At 38.3% G+C, this 20,801-nt stretch overlaps 1 protein-coding gene across 1 annotated transcript in view; it reads right to left on the reverse strand.

Annotated features, from left to right (window-relative positions):
- LOC308217043 (uncharacterized protein) overlaps nucleotides 1-20,801 on the reverse strand; it is a gene marked incomplete at both ends in the record, with an annotated part of 46,980 nt that overhangs the window by 17,108 nt on the left and 9,071 nt on the right. Inside the window, 6 exons of the mRNA XM_080609748.1 lie at nucleotides 15,647-15,794; nucleotides 16,688-16,805; nucleotides 17,319-17,383; nucleotides 17,946-18,130; nucleotides 19,194-19,359; nucleotides 20,057-20,252. Of these exons, the coding sequence (XP_080465874.1) occupies nucleotides 15,647-15,794; nucleotides 16,688-16,805; nucleotides 17,319-17,383; nucleotides 17,946-18,130; nucleotides 19,194-19,359; nucleotides 20,057-20,252 (878 nt within the window). The remainder of the gene's footprint in view (nucleotides 1-15,646; nucleotides 15,795-16,687; nucleotides 16,806-17,318; nucleotides 17,384-17,945; nucleotides 18,131-19,193; nucleotides 19,360-20,056; nucleotides 20,253-20,801) is intronic.

Genomic DNA, 20,801 nt, shown 5'->3' on the forward strand with positions numbered 1-20,801 from the left:
TTGCATTCTGTAAAACAATTATAAAGAGATGTAACTGCAACTACCATTATGACTATAGCTCATCTCTAAATGTTTCCTTAGTAAAATACAGCTTTGCTTTTTAACTTCAGAATACATTTATTGACTTTTATGTGCTTGGATTCACAACCTAGAGCATTGTTTCCAACACACATAGTGTCAGCGTCCTACACAACTATCTGATTTTTGATAGAACTTTAAATTGTCATTTTTAGTATTTCAGTGAAAATATAGCGTGAGGGTTCCTCTATCATACCTTTAGCTTTGAACAATTATGGCACACGTTCTTGGCAGGAGCTGCACTGCCATCGCTGTCCTGGAAGAGTGACTTGTCTTTAAGTTGGCCAGCAGTGATTGATCTGTCCATGGTTTTCCTCCTTCAGATCTGATATGTAGGTCTTCCTGGAAAATATCACTACATTTAAGTATTATTTGCATAAGAATAAAGGTTCCAATGTTTTTCATACATACTAGATGGTGAGACAGTTCTTGAGATCTCTACACATTGACACCTTTTCTCAGGAAGTGAGTTAAAGGGTGTTTAAAGTGCCATTGTAATGAGTTAAGTATTGGTGCACCTGCTTTGTGCAATCTGTTTTCAAAAAGACTTCAGGACCTTCTTGGATAGATTGAATATTTAGAGGCAGCTTGATGACAGTTTTTAGAAACCTTTGCAGACGAAAGTCCCTAGGCAGGTGGAGGCTATGATAGTTATGTCAGAGAAACATCTTTGCCATGCTTGAACCAATTCTTATATTCTCTTTTAGATATTCACTTTTGATCACTGTTCCAGGCTAAATGAACTTTTGGTATGATTCAGTAGGCTGCTGATATTATGCTATATTTATAAGGATTTTCTCTAACTGCATAATCTCTGAATTTGCAGAAATACTGAATACCACTCTGCACCATTCTGTCAAGATTTCTATAAGTCACGTTATTTACTGGATAAATGTTTGTAGAATCAGACCACAAATGATGACAGAGGAGAAAACAGGATAAGAGCTATGGCAGGTAAAGAGGGCACTGATTAAAAGAAACAAATAATGACCATCTAATCCCACAAGTCTCTACAAGTTCCTGGCAAGACAGATGATAAATGTAGCCACATTAATGAGACTGCCAAAGATTACCATTTAAAAATTGGCTCTGGTATAGAATCATAGAATCATAGAATAGTTAGGGTTGGAAAGGGCCTTAAGATCATCTAATTCCAACTCCTCTGCCGTAGCCATATAGTCATTTTAGATACATTGGTTGATGTAGATTAAGCTGATCAGGGGAAGCCAGCTAATACAGAGAGATCTGGAATGCTAACAAGTCAAAAAGAGCTATTGCCAAGTTCCTCTGTTGGAAAACTGGTGTAGTAGTACAGAAACCAATTATTTAGCTCTGGTATAAACTGGCATATGTATTAGAGGAATATAGAGGTACACAGGTCAAAAAAACTGGCCTGTACCATTTCTCCTCTCTCTTCCCCCTGCACCTTGCTTTGGGAACCTTTCAAAGTTCTGCTCTTGCAGGCCCCAGATACCAACTGACCCAAGAGCAGAAGCCATTTAAGTGTTGTGATGGATTTTTAACACCAGAGGCAGTAGGGCTGTGGCAGGGTCCCATGCTAATGTGCAAAGGTTGTTCTGCTCCTTCGAAGAGCTCAGTTCTTCCAAGCAAGATGCCTGGGAGCAAGCTGGACTCCCTGAGAAATGTCCACTCATACCCAGAAAAGACAAAACTCTCTTAGCAACCCAACAGGCGCCTAAAAGTTACACTTAATGATTGCAAATAGACACTGATGTCTAGTAAAGAGATATAAAGCCTCATAAGCACTTTAACTTAAATTTTTAGCTCTGAATCCTACTCCAGCATGATCTATCAAAAGTAACTATGCAAAAGTCAAACACGTGTACTTCAGAGTGAACCACATATGAAATTTGTAAAGGGACCTGACCTAACCTTCCTTAAACCATCTTTAGCAGCTCGCAAATCAAAAAACATTGAAAAAAAGGGGTTATAGATAATTAAAGTATGGTGAATTCAGATTTATGCCAATTTTTACAGGATGGGATCTGAAAGACAGAGTTATCTAAAGCAAATACATTCTTCACTGATTTGCATTTTGCTGATGATTAACTTCGTGAAATCTCTGACTTTGTTAAATAAACAGTATCTAAATCAGTGACATGGTTTTCTATACGCAGTATTTAATTTTGTTTAATTCTATGTTCCTAGCCTAATAATCTTCCTTAAACTTAGAGAAAATGTTTAACTGTATAAACATTTCTCTTACGCATAATGAAACAACACATTTTCTGTAACCAGTCCATAAAAATCTGCACTTTGGCAAGCTAGTGAATCATTGAACCTAGTGGCATTTAAAATTAAATGAAGCAGGAAAAATAATATAAGACTTAATTAATTATTTTTAATTAATTAATGGCAATGAATTGTTTTTATATGGAAGGATAAAACATCCAACTGTCCACAGCGCTTACCCTTTAAAAAATATCTAATTTGAAGAATTGTACCTTAGCACTTTACATGATCTCGTTCAAGTTTAGTGACACCGAGATGTACAAAAAGCCTATTCTGTCCTGCACCTAACAATTAAGCAAACTAATAAACAAATGGAAAGAAGCAGGAAGGGAGGGTGGGGAGAGACAGTGAGAGGCACAGAGAGAGAACTTACTTTGTGTCACTGCAGTGTCAGGCTGCTTCTTTCCTGTGCCCTAGGGCTTTCAGGCTTGAAGCCAGCACAACGTCACAGCAAAAGCGCTGCCTACTCCAAGAAGTGGAGCACTCCGTTGCATTTTTTTTAAACCCTGGATTTCCTTCTTACAGCGATTGCAAAACTTTCTCACAATCACTGATACAAAAGCTTCGCAAAAGAAGGCAGGTTTCTTGTGTTGTCATTACTGTGGCAGCCTACCTGCCAGTGCAGTGTGCTAGTGGTGCCAGCCTCTCCTGGGAGGAACAAATTGTTTTCTTCACTCTTTGCTTTTTTTATTCCTAAAGTCTAAACACTAAAGCTGCTTTAAGCACCTCTCCAAAGAGGCCTACCTACCATCCACCTAACAGCCACAGAGTAGCAGAGCTCATGCACAGGAGCCTTGAGAGAGCAAGCCAAGCATCTTACCTGAAACCTCAGTAACTAGCACTTCTTGGTGCCTTTGATGAGGGTCAGCAGATATACTAAGGGATGACTTAGCTCCTCAAAGTGTATGAATTGCATAGTGACATCTGTCAGGTTTTGGTATGAACCGTATGTGTCACCACCCCAGTGCAGAAGTGAAAAAGGACTACCTTCCTGAAGATCTGAGAAGTGGGTTCCCTCAAGAAATCACAGACCACCTGCCTGCTATAAATCAGGGGTATTTAACACTACCACAGGCAGTATCTGCATGTGCTGACAGGAGATATGGCCCAACACAGCTACCACACCAAGCTGAGTACAGACTGACAAAGCAAAAAGAGCAAGCATTCTACCCAGAGCTAGCCCAGCTTACATCCTAAACAACCACAAGTAGAAAATCATCTCTCACATCTAACAAGGCACACACAGAGCGCAAACCCACCTAATCCATGTCTAATCCAATCTAGAGCAGAACTCTCCATTGCAAGGAAAGCCTGATCCAGAAGTCATTCCAGGCATTACCAAGAATCTCAAGAAGAGCATTCTTTGGTCACCTAGTTTCATGTAACAGCATGGTGCTCACTTTTGCAGCAACTTGAATTACAAAATCATATTCATATCTAATTAAAGGGCCATCCTAGCAATTTCTAAATATAGAGAAAAGGAATTTTATGACTCCAATAACTTCAGGAACTCTGGAAGGAAAAAGCATTGTCTCATCATTCCCTTTCTTTCCAGAGAAAGGTAAATTCCTGAAATACAAATTTTGACAAAGTTTATATGAAAAGCCTTGCTTAGCTTTATCTATATAAAAATACATTAAGATATTTGCTAAAGATGATATTAATTCAATGAAATAATGGAAATGTATTATTTAGTTGCAAAAGCTAAAAAAAATAATAAACTTACTAAGTCCATAAATATATCAATTCTCACTTTCCCCTAAGGCTTGATAGTTCACTGCAGACAATGATTTTATCTGCCATAATGACACTTCCTGTTGGATTTTGCTTGATAGAATTTTTAAAACTTTACTGTGATGATTGTATATTTATTGACTTATTGTGGGTTTGTATTCAATTTTTCTATTTAGCCAGAGGGACTCTGTGCTGTTACTCAGTAAGCAAATCAAAGCACAGCTCATTTCTACCATTTAATAAGAATATATGCAACATAGAAAAATGTTATTTTCTATAATGGTTCTAATTGCTCCGTTCATGCGTTAGTCTTTAAATGCTGAGTTCTGGTTTAATTAGTTGAGTTTTAACACAAGGAAAGAAGGTACATATTGAAATTTTCTCTTAAAAGAATGCAGAAAACAGGAGATGCAATTCAACCTATTCTTCAGATAAACTGACCCATTCTCATACTTCTATCTTTGCCAGGTTCTTAATGCCTTAATTACTACTTTTTTTAAATCTCTAAAATGCTTCGATTCATCCACTGGAATATCACTAGAATAAATCAGAATTTGCCTCATCTGATAATTTCAAGTTTACATATATTCTAACCTGCATTTGGACTGATTTAGCTATGATGATATTGTAAATATCATCATATATATGTTGAGGAATAACATATATAAACATTAGCCCAGATCCTCTATTTATCATTGCTGTCAGCCTGCCACCAGGTGGAAGAGCAGAAGTAGGTTGGAAAAGTAACTGCAAGCCCATTGTCTACCAGGAGAGGAGGAATAGTTCTCGAAAGGAAGCACCCAGAAAAATCCCATTAGCACTTCGATAAATGTATTTTAGAGTTAAATATAAAGAATTTTATCTATAGAGGGTATGACACTTCTTGTGATTGTCACACACAAGTGGTAGGATCCATTTACGAGATAGCAATGAATGGACCTAGTGCAGACGCTTCCAGATAAGCCACTCAATCAGTTTCACTTTATAGTCAGAGGAAGAAAAAGAAGCATTTCTAAAGGTGTGAATTGTCTTGTCTGTTTTAGATACTTACTTTAGGTATGAGATGAAATAAATTCCAGATACAGCTGTGAAAGAAGGCTAGACAGCAAGATCAGCTATTGACAGCGGAAAGTCAGGAGAGATGAATACCACCATAAAAGACTTCAGTACTCCCCTAAAAATAGCTTTTCCAAACTGAGCTCCGGCATTTGACAGCATTTGCCATCATGCTTCTCTGGGCAACTCAGTTGTGATACGGCAGCTGCCAACAGATGAGGAAAAGGGCCCTTGTTATGGAAGGGCAGTCCTGGCGAGGCGAACTGCAGCTGCCAGATCCTGGCCAGCCCGCTGGCACATTCTGGCAGAGAGCAGCAGCATCATCATACGTCATTGCCGCTCCACAAGCCACACTGTGGGATGTTGTGTCAGCCACCAGCTGGCTATACTATCGCCTTGCCCACTGGGAACCTGTTCTGCAAGGCCTGTGGTAGCATGGAAACTCAAAAACAGGAGAGTAGATCACCAACAAGGAAACGTTTGTTGTTGCTGGTCAAGTGCTACTGCTTCCTGTGTGACCCAACACTGTCTGTCTACAACAGGCTGGCAGTGGTAGGCACTCAGAGGTGCGTGCAAGAGTCCCCTACAAACAGTCCTAGGGACAGCTCTCATAGAGGGATCTACCTCCTGAGCCTGGCCAAGCGCTGCTCTGCATAGCACCAGCAGCTCTGTTCCCAAAGCAGGGCACAGTGTCCTCCTTCATGTGATGCACCTGGCTGGCTGCATGTCAATGCCCTTGCTGTGTTATGAACCGCATCAAACAGGTGCAAAATATTCTGAGGCTGAGGACAACAAAGGAATTCAGAGCAAGTAGGTGTACATTCCCATGCTCAACCATCTCATTTCTCCAGGAGGTTTTGTGTGGAGGTCATGAAACTGCAGAAGTTTTAGGTAAACCAGATGTAAACCAGATAGCAGAGGTAAACCAGATAGCAGCTCCTGCTCAGAAGGCTGCCCATTCAGAGCTGCATCTTGTTTATCAGCAGAGGAAGCGTTGTGCAAGGGGAATATAATTGTCATAACTTTAGTTGCACTCAGTTGCACTGACTGAGCTTTCCTGCCAAACAAAGCCCCAACCTGAAGCAGCACAATCCCAAGTGCCAGCCAGTGCCAAAAGATCACGTGGCAATGCCATGTCAGGACTTATGAGGCTGCAAGACCAAGACTCTTGGAGCTCAGTCGGCAAATCACATCATGTGTTTCCTCAGGAGTAAGTAGTAACAGGAGGGAGGAGGAACGTGAATTCTGATAGATTGTTCCCTATTACTGATGAAACGTGGAAGGCCAAGATGGGAAAGAAGAAGGAAATAAATGTTAATCCTCTGCTCCAAAGAGAAAAAAGCTTTTATAAGCATGATTTGTACATAAGGTCTTTTTCTTTTCACCAATTTTTCACCTGCAGAAAGGTGTACAGAGGATTTGGGGTTGCTATGCTAAGCTATCGTGCAATCTTATCGTGGTAATTCTAGTTTCTTTAGGCCCCAAAGAGAATTAATAAGACAAAGGTACAAGAGGTAAAAGCATTTTAGAGTGCTCCTCTATGAGAATTTTCTCCTGCAAAACTTAATTTGGCAACTATTCACAGTCCTCCTGCAAAACTGATGCAATCTAAGTCTGCAGTAAGGGAATTTTCTCCTCAAGGATGGGACCTACGAGGTACTCATATGTAAAACCTCAAATAATGTAATAGTATTAGAGGAGGAGTGTTACTGATCTCTTCAAAATGTAAGACAGGTATTATGTGTATGCTCATCTGGGAAATAACACTATTAACCTTGGCGGAATAGACATAAATTATTTTAAGTCATATCACTTCTTGGTAAGATGGGCTGCATGTGCCTTTGAATTTAGATATAATTTGTGCTTGAATTAATTAGTCTTCTGAAAAAGATATCTCAAAAAAACAAAAATCAAGTTTTAGTCAGTGTTAATTCATGACTTCCAGCCTGAATCTCTAGCACATGCTGGATCAATGCTTTAAGCTGAATAAAGGTATTGTTGTTTAGATGCACTCTACGCTTACAAATAAAACATCACGGGATTTGAATAGTCCAAACAAACATATTTGGGATGCTTTCAAAGCTGAAAAAGAGAAGTCTAATTACTACTGACAACCTCCAGAAGAGTAGTGTCCACCTGCAATGTTTTCCATTGGAAATCACCTTTTAGAAGTATCTTGTGTGCACGTTGTATTAAACATGAACCTAATAAACTGATGGGGAAAATTAGCTTCTAAAAATTGCAGCACTTTCATACCACAGAAAGTTTGTTCTTTAAAAAAAAAACCAGAAAGCAAGCAACTCTACAAAGGAAAATAACCCAAAAGAAGTCATATTCAAATATGTTAGTAGTGATGGATTTCTCAGGCCAATATTTCTGCTGACCTTTCTAAGCTCCAGCTCAGAGTGGGAGCAACCCACTGCCTATGCCAGCTCTGCAGGAACACAAAATACACCTGAGCCAGAGGACAAAGAGGAGTGAATCTCCAAGCACCAGGGAGCAGGATCACAAAGTACAATTGTGCCTTCATGAGCAGAGCGCCACTGGAGAGACACCCTCCACTTGCAAATAGTTAACTCTTGGCACTTCCAGTAACATGCCTGCACATGTAGCGCATTTTCAATCTCATCTCTCTGTGTATGATAACACAAAATCACAGGAGAAACTCTCCGCTGGCAAAACCGATGCAAAGCCCCTGGATTCCAGTAAATTTGTCCAAAGTCATGGGGAGAGCTCTTGTGAGCATTTTGAGGTACCTGCACCACTTCTGCCTGTCGAAGTGGTTGGTGTTTAAATGCTAGCTATTTCTTGCATTCAAAGTGCAATAATAACTTATAGTATGGCTAAGCAATTCTCAAACAGTTTTCACCCTGTCCTTGCTGGGGAACATAGGAAGAGTGGCTCAATACTGATTTGTTTGTTTGTATTGTGTTTGTTTCTAGGATGTTATAAACTTACCTTCACTCTTTTTAATATGAAGAAACCTTAAGGTACTTCTATATGCAAGACTATTACTACTTATGCAACTTAGGGTTGTTTTTTTACTACTAAATTATGTTTTAAAAGTCATTAAAGAAAATCTTACAAACTTTGTGCTTTCACTTATAAAAAGTTAGATGTGGGAAGCTACAAGGAAAACATTTCCTAATTCTCCCCAGACCAGAATTTCTCTTTGTAGTTACAAGGAAGTCTGCTTGTCTTACAGCTACTTTTTGAAATAATATTTTAGGTAGAGTTTTGTGTTTTAATGAAACGATGAATTAAGAATTTTTTTGAGTATTCGTTGCAGCCATAGGTTTTGAGGTAGTTGGGTTTTTTTACATAAACAACATAAAGCAAACATACTGTGAACTATCCCTAAAAATATTGTGCAGCATAATCTCAGGTAACGGGAATTTCTTTCTTCTACTAAGAAATGTAAAGATATCTTCCTCTACAATCTGTAACAAAAAATCATAGGTAGCATCAGTGATAAAGTTACAACTGAAAAGGCAGTATGCTCACTATTTTGGTGACCCAGCATCATGGTGACCCATTTATTTTTTTTTCACTGATGGCTTTGGAGGTTCTGAAAAGTGAAAATAGGAGTCCTTGAAACAAGTTTCTGACATTCAGCTACACAGGAGCAATGACAACACAGTTTACAAAACAGTTCTTTGGTTTTGCTTTGTAAATGGCATAAATTGTAGAAAAATCTCATAGGCAAAAAAATCACACAGTATAAAAATGTAGGAGGACCATGGTTAAAGCACTACTGGAAGACTTTTTCAAGGCAATAAATCAATATGCCATTCAAGAACCAGTTCATTAGATGAACATCTCACAAATTTAGTGTGTTCTTGGAACGGACCATAGGGTCCTCAGTACATATGGAAGGTACAGGCTTACTTTAGGGAGCTTGACAGAATATCTGAAGAACGTAAAATTATCAAAGAGGAAAAAGTTAATATTAAATTGGATGAGAAACTCTATATTTAAATAAGTAATGAACACAATAGGGTGCCTGTGACATACTGGGAAAAGCTCCAAGACAGTAAAATTAACAGAGTGTAAAACAAACTCCAGAGAAGTAATATAAGCCATGCCATCTATATTTTAAAATTAGACTTGACAAACATTAATAAATATGTGCCAAGAAATAATCTTTTATTGGCAGTAGAGAATGCAATTTATTTACTGTACTCAGTAAAATTTATTTTATAAGCTCAGAAGCACTAAAGCAACTGGATTAGGACTAGAATTAAAGGCCTAGGACACTAAACTGTTTCCATCTGCCCATTACTGTCACTGCCTACATTCTCCAGCATGAGCACTTTACAAACAGGCAGTAATTTAAATCCCCTTTACAGCCGGGGCGTTCCCATTTGCAGCTTGTGATGCAATTGTTACACCCAAGCCATATGCACTAGATGCTCTTCCCCTGCTGTGGTGGCAATATCAGGGACATCAGCCACAACTCCTTCTGCTTATTGCCCTCCCTTCCTAGTTAACTGCAAGCAACATCTTTTATTACAGAGTTACCTGCCAGCCCAACACACTTGGGAAGTAGTTTTTCTTCTCAAGCAAAGCCCAAATTGTACTGGAGCTATGGAGGATCCCACTGGTGCTGCAAGTCTGAGGTGACTGAGGCCAACTCATCTCGCTGAAAGACACAATGGCATCTGGAAAAGCCTCTAGTGAGGGACAGAGGTACATAGTTATAAAATCAAAAGGAAAAAGGTTACTGACTACATTATTATAATTTACATGATAGTCTAGTCTAACGCACCATTTTTTTCCACAGTGTTGTCTGGATTACGGGATTATTCCAGCACACATTGCACTTGCTATATGTTATGCAGGTATTAATCCTTGGCTGTTGCCTGACTGGCTAAAGTCTGATGCCCACAGCAACTCAAATCTTCTGCCTGTCATCTTATAACACATAAATGGTAAGTAAGGATCACTGCACATCCTGGAGTTATCTGGATTCCTTTCCATGCAAACACAATCTAAACAGGCCCTCTGGTACCTCTTCTCCTGCCTGTTTAATTTTTTAAACTAAAGGCAAATCCAGACTAACCTTAATCATAGTGATCTCTTTTCCTGTCATTTCATTTAAAGCTGACATGCTTTTGTGAGTTTGTGATAATAAACATGCAAATGATCATTGATGGCTCAACTGTCATTTTAGGGCATTCAGACCTTTGAATTTTGCAGAGTAATTCCCTATTAGTCATCTTTGCACCTGGAAGACTGACTGAACTGCAAGCTTGTAAACTCCTCTTTACTTGGTATTGCACACACTGCGAAAACACACATATCTGAAAAGTGTGGGGGGAAAAAAGGCACCAATTATGCCAACAACACTGAATGACTGCAATAGCTCATCCACAGTATTAAAGCCAACTAAATACATGGCAGAAAGATTTCTGTATGGTATGGATCTCCGTGTGATTTACCAGCCCATGGCGCTGAAGCAAAATAGCTCTCCCACGCCTACGCAGTTCTTCGCCTCTCCAGGTATTAACTGCAGCTGTAATTCATTTTCTAACAATATCACTGTCTGCTGCCATGGAGGGGTGTATTATCAAGTTCACAATGCTCATACAGAAATAAGATTTGGAGAAATCTAAGCTCTTCTCTACATACCTTTTAGCCTTTAGAGAATTAGCCTTTGCTAATTAATACAGGGAGAACCTAAATTGGACCTTAAGGTCTCTGATTGTGAAGAAAGCTCATAATTGTAATCAGCCTCTACTGCTCAGGGCCTTGTCTGACCTGAAAACATAGCAAGATAAATTAACAGAGAAAGTTGGAAACAGTGAATAGTTTTGTGTTCGGTATATTTGAATTTAGAAATCACTTCTCTAGCACCCAGGACAGCATTTCAGGAGCCAAACTTCTACTTAAAAAGAATTAAAAGTGAAGTCCCTTAGTAGACTGTTAAATGGTAATGCCTGAAAAATGAAGAAGTGCATAAACAATTTGTCTATTTGTCTGTGTGCATGCATATATATATACCTTTAAAAGGAATATTCCTGCAAGCTCCTGGTCATATGTGGAAGAAAGTCAGGAAGTAGCAGCAGCAATGTTGCAAATCCTATTATTCAGATTCACCAGGGTTGAAATGCAGAAATGAGTATTTCTGTAGAAAACTACAGAACAACAACTAAAAAGCAGGGCTCGGGCCCTCTTGCGGGTTTTTGAAATTCTGGAAGTTTCTGGAGAAGCTTAAGCTTGTTTTATTCTGTCTTTGTAAGCAAAAAGTTTCTTTGAGATAGGTTTACTACCTACACAAGAAAGAAAAGTCATCATGTGCCAGCCAGCCTGCAGTTGTCTACTCTCTGGCCTTCCAGAAAGCTCCCTTGAAACAATAGTAACAGCACAAGTACAGCATGAACTGGACCACTCTGTGTTTAATTAACCTAAAATAAGAAGTCTGTTTTTTTCAAAGCCAGTTTTGGAACCATTGAAATGATAACATTATAAAGCTAGGTAGCCTTTACACAAAACAGGGGGTCAAGGCCTTTTAAAAAGCAAGACCTCTGTAATGAACCTTTTCCTTCACACCCCTGTTTTGCACCTGTAATGGGCTTTCTGCCCTTCCAGTGAAGACATTCCTCTTAAACTGCCAGGATACAAGGATCCGGGAAGCTGTCACCAATGGTCACATGCATGTCTGCCCTTGAACAAACAGTGGGTCTATCCCCTGAGCACGTCTGTTGTAAATTAACAGGCATATATCATGCTTCTGGCATGGAGCTGCCATACATGAAGGGACGTTAGGTGTTGTGATACCCAAGATTTCACCTTCTAAAGGGATCTAATACTTTTTGTTCTGCATTTTAAGTCTCCTGTGATTTAAGAAATCTATGCCCTTGATTCTCTGAACAAAGCATGAAAGGGACAATTACCTAGTAATTTTCCACATTCTCAGAGAAAGTCCTAAACAATGAAAGTTCAAAATCCCAACCAGCATAAGTGGGAACACTTCATGCCTTATTAAGAAAGGAGAAGACTAACAACAATTCTGTTAAAAAAGCAGCAGTAGCCACTAACTTGTTGCTGGATAGATCCAGTTTTTATCACATGACCAGCCTTCCATAAATTGAAAAGCGATCTGGCTTTTTTGCATGTTAAATCCTATCCAGGTATGCTCAAGGTTTTCCTTTCTCCACATCCGCAGGCTGAATTAGCTCCTGGTGCAAGGAGGCTTGCTTGGATGCAGAGTCTGTGGCAAGGATTTATCTGCTAAAACTCAACATGAGATAGAAAAAATACAGAAATAGCCTGCTTTTCACTTTAGTTGAAATGACTGAAAAAGAAAGTAAGCTTGAACTGCTATTAGCACTTGTCCAAAACTGTAATGCTCATGTATTCAGAAGCTATACATGTTTACATGGTTGTATCACAAACACAAAACCAGCATTCGTATCATATATCAGTCATGCCCTCACCCAAATTATTACGTAATGATGCAGGTTTGGTTACCACAACTCCCTTATGTCCACTAATTAAAATCAACTTGCCAGGTAACATTTTTAGCTCCCAGATGAATAATTTCCTAAAAGAAAAAGAAGCAAATCATAACTTGAACAATAATCAGAAATTTTTAATTGTGCAACAAGAATAGGTTTCAATTCTTAGAAGCATTAGGAAGACAATGAAGTTTATACCAGACACAGCATTTTTTAGAATACATGTAAAATTGCTAATAATGACTTGTAAAATACTAAGAAATTTGGCAATAAAGTAGCTCATAAAATTAAAAGTTGATACAATGATAATAATGCAAATAGAGAAAAAAACCCCCAAATATAGCCTGTATATGCACAGAGATGTGCTTTTTATAATGCATTGATATTTTTATGTAAGATACTGAAGACTTTGTTTTTGTTTCTTTGAAACTGATGGCTCAGCACCTGATCATGATCAAAAATCCCAATGAACCATCAGGGATCATTATTGAGTATAAAATGCTAGATAAATACATGTCAAATACATTTGTGCATGGTTTGTGTACCATTGTCTTTAAAATATCTCCAAGGTGGTTGCATTGGTCACATTGAAACATCAAGTGTTTGTTTCTCGGTGTCTGACAGCATCTGTACCCAGGCACCAGCACCTAGCTTTCCACTTAGTAGGTGTAGATAGTAGGTAGTAGATCAAAATTCAACTCACAGACAACCTTTACTGAGTTGAAACTTCAGTGACAATGAAACATGGTGGATTGTGCTGTGAAAACCATCTGCTCAGCTTCCAGGCACTCATTTTTATTAATTTGACATTGGACTTAACCCAAATACTCACGTGGTTTATAAAACACATTACATCTACTGTTACATCTGTTGCCATTATTCCCATTTGTGGCTTGTGGTACTTACAATGCTGACACAAGCCTTGGTGTTTGAAACATCAAGCTAGGATCGGCTCAAAGTTTCGAGCATAGTGAATATCATCTGAATACCTACTGTAAGCCACAGCAAATAGCCTCTTTTCAAATGAATGTCAGTTTGGGGCTGTCTTGAAATGTCTGACACCACCTACTTTAAGAATACACATCAATAAGGCCACTCATTTTTAAGGTAAGTGCATACTTAAATGCTTTGCTGAATCAAGGTCAGCAAACTCAAAACTTAGAAGGATCAAGCCTAAAGTTTGACTTTACATTTGAAACAACAGGTCCACATTTTTCTAACAGTAGTTTTCGCAATATTTTTCTGACCTCCCAAACCTAATCCTAGTCTGCGGTACCAGACACAGCATATCATAAAGGATTTATGATGATTACTTTGGAAAGACCTGCACACTCTGTTTCCTGGCTTTGATCTGGGAAAGTAATGTTCCCACCACAGGCTTATGCTGAGAAGCTTCTCTACTATGCCGTCATCTAGCCAGCTCCATCCAAGTTGATAAACAGTCTGAGCAGCAAGGTAATGACTTCAAAGCATCTCACAAAGGTGGCCTATTTCACTGCTACATTCTTAAGCAGGTAAACTGGAACAACTAGAAAGAAAGTTAATGTATCTACTAAACTGCTAAATTTAAAACTTGGAAACTCTCCTATCTGCTTACTTCCATTTCAGAACACAGTGAGCTAACAAGGCCTGACTCTCTGGCAGTTGTCCATTTAAATGGCATAGATTTACCTACCTAACAAAGCCCTTTTGTTTCCTACAGCTGTGAAACTTCAGTGCACTGTAACTTTTCATGTTTCTCAGGTTACCTTGGCACCAAACTGTGACTAAATGCCTGAAAAAGATTTTTAACTCTACCTTTGGAGGAATATAATATACACAAGAAAGAATGATGGCTTTAAGTAAGTACCCCGTGGTAGCAAGAACAATGCTGGAAATTAGCTGTGCTTCAAATGTTCACAAAGCTTCTGAGCTTCTGAAGCTGAAGAGAGAACTGGACTCTCTGCTGTGCTCTGTTACAGACTGCATCACAGTTTTTTTTTCTGTTCGCCTTCCATCTGTTCAGCTCCATCACCCAATGCAAAGGGAGGAAGTGGCTATGAAATCTTTTTAAAAGAGTTCATTGTAAGGAACACCTGTATTTGAAGAATCTTTAAATTCTGGTGCTTAGTTCCTGCTCCATGGGAAGAAATTGATTTTGTCATTGATTCCACAAGGGCAGGAAGCAATTCCAAGCACATGCACACACGTTGTTAAGAAGACACCTTAAAGCAAAACAGAATATAACTTAATGTAACTACTTTGGGAAAATACCCTTCCCATCTTTCAGTGGCTGCAGAAGGTCCTGGGTTGATAAAATGGGAGTAAGTCTGTGTCATATAGGACATGAGGAAGTATAGGATTTAGCAGACAGCAATACGATGGGTAAAATACAAGTATCATTCTACCACTCTTAATGTGTGAGTTATTCCCTTCTTCAGTGAATGCAACTGAAGCAACAAATCCTGAGAGTGTTTCCTTGTCCATGCTCTATGCAAACCTAAAACATCACCTAGTTTAAAAAAGATTAACTTTTTCTTTTTTTATTTGTTATTGTTACCACAGCACCAAACCATGTCATAAGCCATGTTCCAAATATTTTAACCACACTACATTATGGAGAATAACAAACAGCTCCTGCCTGAAAGGACCAACAGTGTAATTAAATAAATTCATGGAAGACTCAGGCCCAAAGAAGATACAATGAAAATGTCAAATTGTAGAATTCCAAGATGAAATCTGGCATCACTGGAGTCAGTTGCAAAACTCCCACTATCTTCAGTGAAACCAGGACTGAAAACATAATGTTTCTATTTATTTCACAGTGCTTTGCTCATGCAACTCAAACCTAGCATTTTGTAAGTTTTCTTATTTCTACTTCTCTTTCTTTTGCACTAAACAAATTTTTACAGTACCTTCTGTTTATAAACTGATACTTTTTGAATAACATAATTAGGATACACCTACATATAATTCTATTAATCTCTGCCCAAGTTCACTAAAGTATGAAATCTTTCACAAATATTTTACACTGCAAGGCTTTTTCACAGTATGTCTTGCTTTGCTTTGAAATATTATTTCAATGCTTCTTGTTCTTTATCCTGCATTTCTACTGGTGCATTTACTAAGACTTGGTTTTCAGTTTTAAGTTTCTTCTTTAAAATAAGGAGAATTACTGCACTTGGGATATAGGACACTCCACGTAGTATTGCTGGCAGGCCGAGATAGAGCCACCTGAAATAAAGGATAAGCCTTGTTAAATATATGCATGTGTAAAAAAACCAGAAAAACTGTTCAGCATACATTGTTTTGCAACAATTGCCCAGCCACTCGAAAGCTTGTGCCCTCAACCTTTTGGATCTCACAGAAGACAAATCAATAGAAGAACAGAAACTTCTGTCAGTAGCAACAAAACAGCTACCCAGATGACCCATATTCAGGCAACTAATTTAGGCAGCGAAGTTAGCCATCTGGTACCCTTATGGATCTCTCCACAGGGAAAAGAGAGAGCCCTAAAAAGACTAGCTCAGACCACCTGAGTAAAACTACTGGGTGTTCATGAACTAGCATTTTTCTTTCAAATCAAAACTCAACACAATACTAAAAGGAATCACTCTGAGGTCACTATTCAACAAGACTTTTCTTCAGAATTTCCACATTGCTTCTTGAAGAACTACAAAAGCATGCCCATAGTATCCTGGGCTAATTTCCAATTTGGGTACCTATATCCTCTCTATAAATTTCTCCTGTATTTTAATTCAAGTACTATTTCAACCATTTTCGACCATGATATTGCGTAGTCAGCCATTTAACAGTTTTCCACAAGGGCTTACTGCTTTTATTGTATTTTTTTTTTAATCAGAATTCAGTGTTTTAAGATGTGTTCTCATGAAAGCCTATTAATGGAGTAATTATGGCACCAGAACATTTCTGTTCAGAGGGTGTTCCAGCATCTGTGGCAAAGGCTGCATTTGACAAATAAAGCCAATGCCAAAGAAAAAATGCTGTGTCAAATCTCTAACATAGGAGCAGTTGGTCTACTAGGAAAATATAGAGTGTAAAATTATATCTCTATGAATGTAATAATACAGTAAGCAGGAAAAATTAAAATAAAGTAGAAAATATACCTGTATGCGACAATGTCATATATTCTACATGCTCCTTCTCCACCACAAGTCACAGTACCCCACTTTAAGCAAGCCGTATCTATCAAAGCTCCAAAATAAATGGGAGATGGGATTCCAGCTAAAAAGAATATTAGCAACACCTTTGTGAGTAGCATATTTCTTCTGATTAGCAGATACACTATAGAACCTATGCGGTTTCTCATCTAGTCCGTCTGTCCTGTCCTCTTGCAGCATGAACCATGTTCTCTGTATTTCTTACATTCTCTCTTCTTCCTTATCCACCCACCCTCAACCACTGATTTTCTTTCCTGTTGTTTACAATATATATACGCTACAATATGGACTGTGATTTCTACTCAAAACTCAACATTTTCTCACATTAGTAAATGTTGTGTTCAATGAACACAAGAGTGAAGGAATGTAAAATGGCTTTCAGATGAGCAGACAAATTTCCCAGTAGAAATAAATGCAAACTGAAAGCTGTTTTAATTTGCCTAGATCTGTAAAAAGCCAAATTCCTCCTGATCAAAGGCACTACATAGTAGACTCCATAGTAGACTCCTGTGTCAAGCCCCTTGAACTCTAGATCAGACCTAACTGTGCTTCTAAAGTGTGTTAAAGCTTTTCTTACCAAATACCCTTGAAGCTAGTCCATGGATGCCCACTCCAAATGACTTTTCTTCAGGCTTTAGAGACCTATGTACGTGATAATTACATTTTACACCAGTTAGCAGAGGAGACACTAATAAGAAATGTTTACCTCTTATTTTTCTTTTTCCATTTTTTTTCCCCAGCAAGCTATCATATTAGGCCCAAACCATTATAATTAGAGCACTGGTTGAAAAAGTTCATTATCCTCATTAGTTGACACTGAAGTTCCTTAGCTAGGACTGCCAAATTCACAAAAGGAAAAGCAGTTGTCCTGGTATCATCCACTTGGACTGAGACCAGTGCAAGGTGTAAGATAGTTGTGCCTCAACCAGCATCATGTGGATGTCATCAATCAAAACATGGGTATCACACACACCTCTCAATATCTTGGTGCACTGACTCTACACTAATTCAGGATACAGATTGTAGCCAGAAGCAACAGGTTATAAAGCTGACACTAAACCTTAATACAGCACAGAAATGACATAAGATTGTCATATTCTTCCTCCCTTCAAACACAAACTAACATACTTTTAATCCTTGAGGGTGTTTGACCTCAGAATAAAAACTCCAGTAGTTTTTTTATGACAAGGACATTTTACTGTACCTTATTAAGACCATGTAACCAGGCATGGCTGCTAAGGAAAAAATGAAGCTGCAGACTAATGACAATATTAAAAAATAATGAAGCATCTTCTCACAGTTTTCTTCTCCATCACACTGGCCCAGATGTGCAGAGATATTTTGAGATGAAAACCCTGAGGCTGCAACACAGGTGCAGTTTTCAAATACCTGTCAAAAGAGTATTTTGATCTCACAGATTGTGAAAACTCATACACCAAATGTGAAACTCACATAGCTGGCACCTAGCTCCCTCTCTCCTGAACGTGTATGTTACACATGTGCAGCACTGCACTGCAGCTCCTCTCCCTGTCTGCCAGGCACAGGTCCAACCTTCATCTGTATGCAGCATATTGGGTTAGAGAGTGGGAGAGAGCTATGGTCTTCTAATGCAGCTGGGTGAGTGGCTCTTCAAGGAGGCCATGATCAAGAGTGCCCTCATTTTCCAACACAGTTATGTGGACCTTCCAGTTCCAACAGGTCTGACTCTCTTTTTCATAACATAGTGTCTTTTTTCACATGCCAGAAGAAACCAGAGATGTTTGATTGAGGCTGGGTTGCAATATTCTCACTAAAACACTTGCTCCTACTGAAATCATGGAGACTATTGCTACAATAAGGGCTCTCAAATGTCAGCCGAAGTGTTCAAGGGCATCAGTGGCATCAGTGTCTGGCCCCTACTATTATCTAATACTTGCCTAAAATATTTGTAAAATAGAGGCTTTCTAATTCCTGTATGATTTGGGGGTTTATTGAACTCATTATTTTTGGTTTCAATCTAATTAGAACTTACAAATTTTTCTCATGGATAATATATCGTTAATTAAGATAATTAAAGTTCTATAATACCCAGTTACTTCTTTAACTCTACAGGATAAAAGAGATTATTAATTCATGCTAAGGAATTTAATTTTAGCTGAAATATTCTTTGGTACTCAGGTTTCTAGCTGGCAATACCCTGAGAATAAGTTCTTATTCCATTTTGAGTATTTAATACTCCATTGATTATTAGAAGAAAAGGAGGCTTCTTCATTGTCTTATTTAGTTTAAACAAACTAATTTTTATATTCAGTTTGGAATTTCTGTTGCCACTCAAGGGATTTTTCCAACTCTATGCATCACCTTATATGTCCACTTAAATGTACATGTACAGATATTTCCCAGCCTATATTGACATGGATATTTCTCACCTACTGTATTTCATAGTTACAGCACAATAAAATGTATGCTTTACCATACTCTTTCCAGTTCCTCTTGAGGTTTTACACCCAGCAAGACAAGGTGACACGTAAGTGATTCCATTGTTACCACATACAGGGTCCCATATTTTCAGTGGGCAATCACAATCCCTGTTGCAGCCAGCAAGTAGAGTACTTTCTGTGTAAGAAACTTGTTCTATTCTGAAATACATTTAGAAAATGAATAAATATTTTGGTAATGAAATACCTACAGTAACATTTTGCAATGCTTAAAGTTCTATTCTAGCTCACGTGTTGATCCAGGACACAATCCTACATAATCCTCTCCTACAGTTGTGCCTTTCTATTTTTCTGTAGGATGTTTTATTATATTATATTAATATTATCAAACCACAGATAGGTATGCATACCCTTCAGCATTTTTTTATCTATGTATGTATGTTCTTGATTGTCTATAAGCATCATATATTTCCCTACTTGTACATTTTACAGACACACAACCCTGCCCAGTGATTAATGGCAGGCTTCAAATAAAGATGAAATATCCTCTGATAACTCAATAGCAATAAAATTCCAATAAATCAGCATAAGATAGTGTTTTGTCCCTCTGTAATTCTGAAATTATATTCCTGTATGCCTAATTTGATCAACTTTTTATTTCCACCTGCAGTTACATGACTTGAATGTATAATTACATACATTAAAGAATTAATAAGGACGTGTAATTGCATGATTCTTGATGTGGATATCTTTTCTAATACACTTTATTGTTTAAAACAGGGATAACAGAAGACAGACCTACTGGCTCATGCAAGTAAAAATCCTGGAGAATTTAGACCATTAAACTGAAGTGTTGCAAAGGTATGGATTCCCTGGCCTAAGTCTTCTTGTGTCTTACCCTTCATAGGAAATTGTTAGGCCAGCAACTGGTGAAGTATCACAGATAGTCCAATAGGCACCAAAGTAGAGAAGGTATTCCAGTAAAGATACCCAAAATGCTATTTTCGCAGCCTGATAGATATTTATCTTGAATTTCTTCATGAATAAGCCTCCAAAAAAATACCCAACACATATAACTGGTAAGTTGTAAACTCCTATTTAAACAAATGAAAATTCCATGTTAAAATAAAGGAGACCATCAAAGCCACTCATAAGGGAAGACTCATACAGTGCCTGTGACTGAATTTAACTACAGTGAGAAATGGGTCTCTAGTTCCCTTGCACATCCAAAACATATGCCAAATTCAACAGCAGTTGGGAACAACTTGGAGAGGTGCTAGACTGTAGGACTAAAATGATTCGTTGGAAAATTGCAATCTAGAATTGCAATCAAGTTCCAACACACACGCATACATGTACACACACAAAAAAAAAGCAGCTTTTCAATACAGCCTCCCTAGCTGACAGAGAAACTCAACAGGAAGACAAGCTGGTGGAGCACATTTTAGTGCACCCTGAGCATCACAGAAAGGAGGGACAGACTTTCAGATTTTATACGGGATTACTGAACATGCTCTCATGCTTCTTCGCTGTTTGATACTTTAATGAAGACTCACTGAAAGACATTTAGGAAGTAGTTTTACACATGCATCGTATGGTTTGGTTGGCTTTGCCCAAGACAATGTTGGTTCTCTAACAACACT

This window comes from Psittacula echo (assembly GCF_963264785.1).
Source record: "Psittacula echo genome assembly, chromosome: 1".
In the NCBI taxonomy this organism is placed as follows: domain Eukaryota; kingdom Metazoa; phylum Chordata; class Aves; order Psittaciformes; family Psittacidae; genus Psittacula; species Psittacula echo.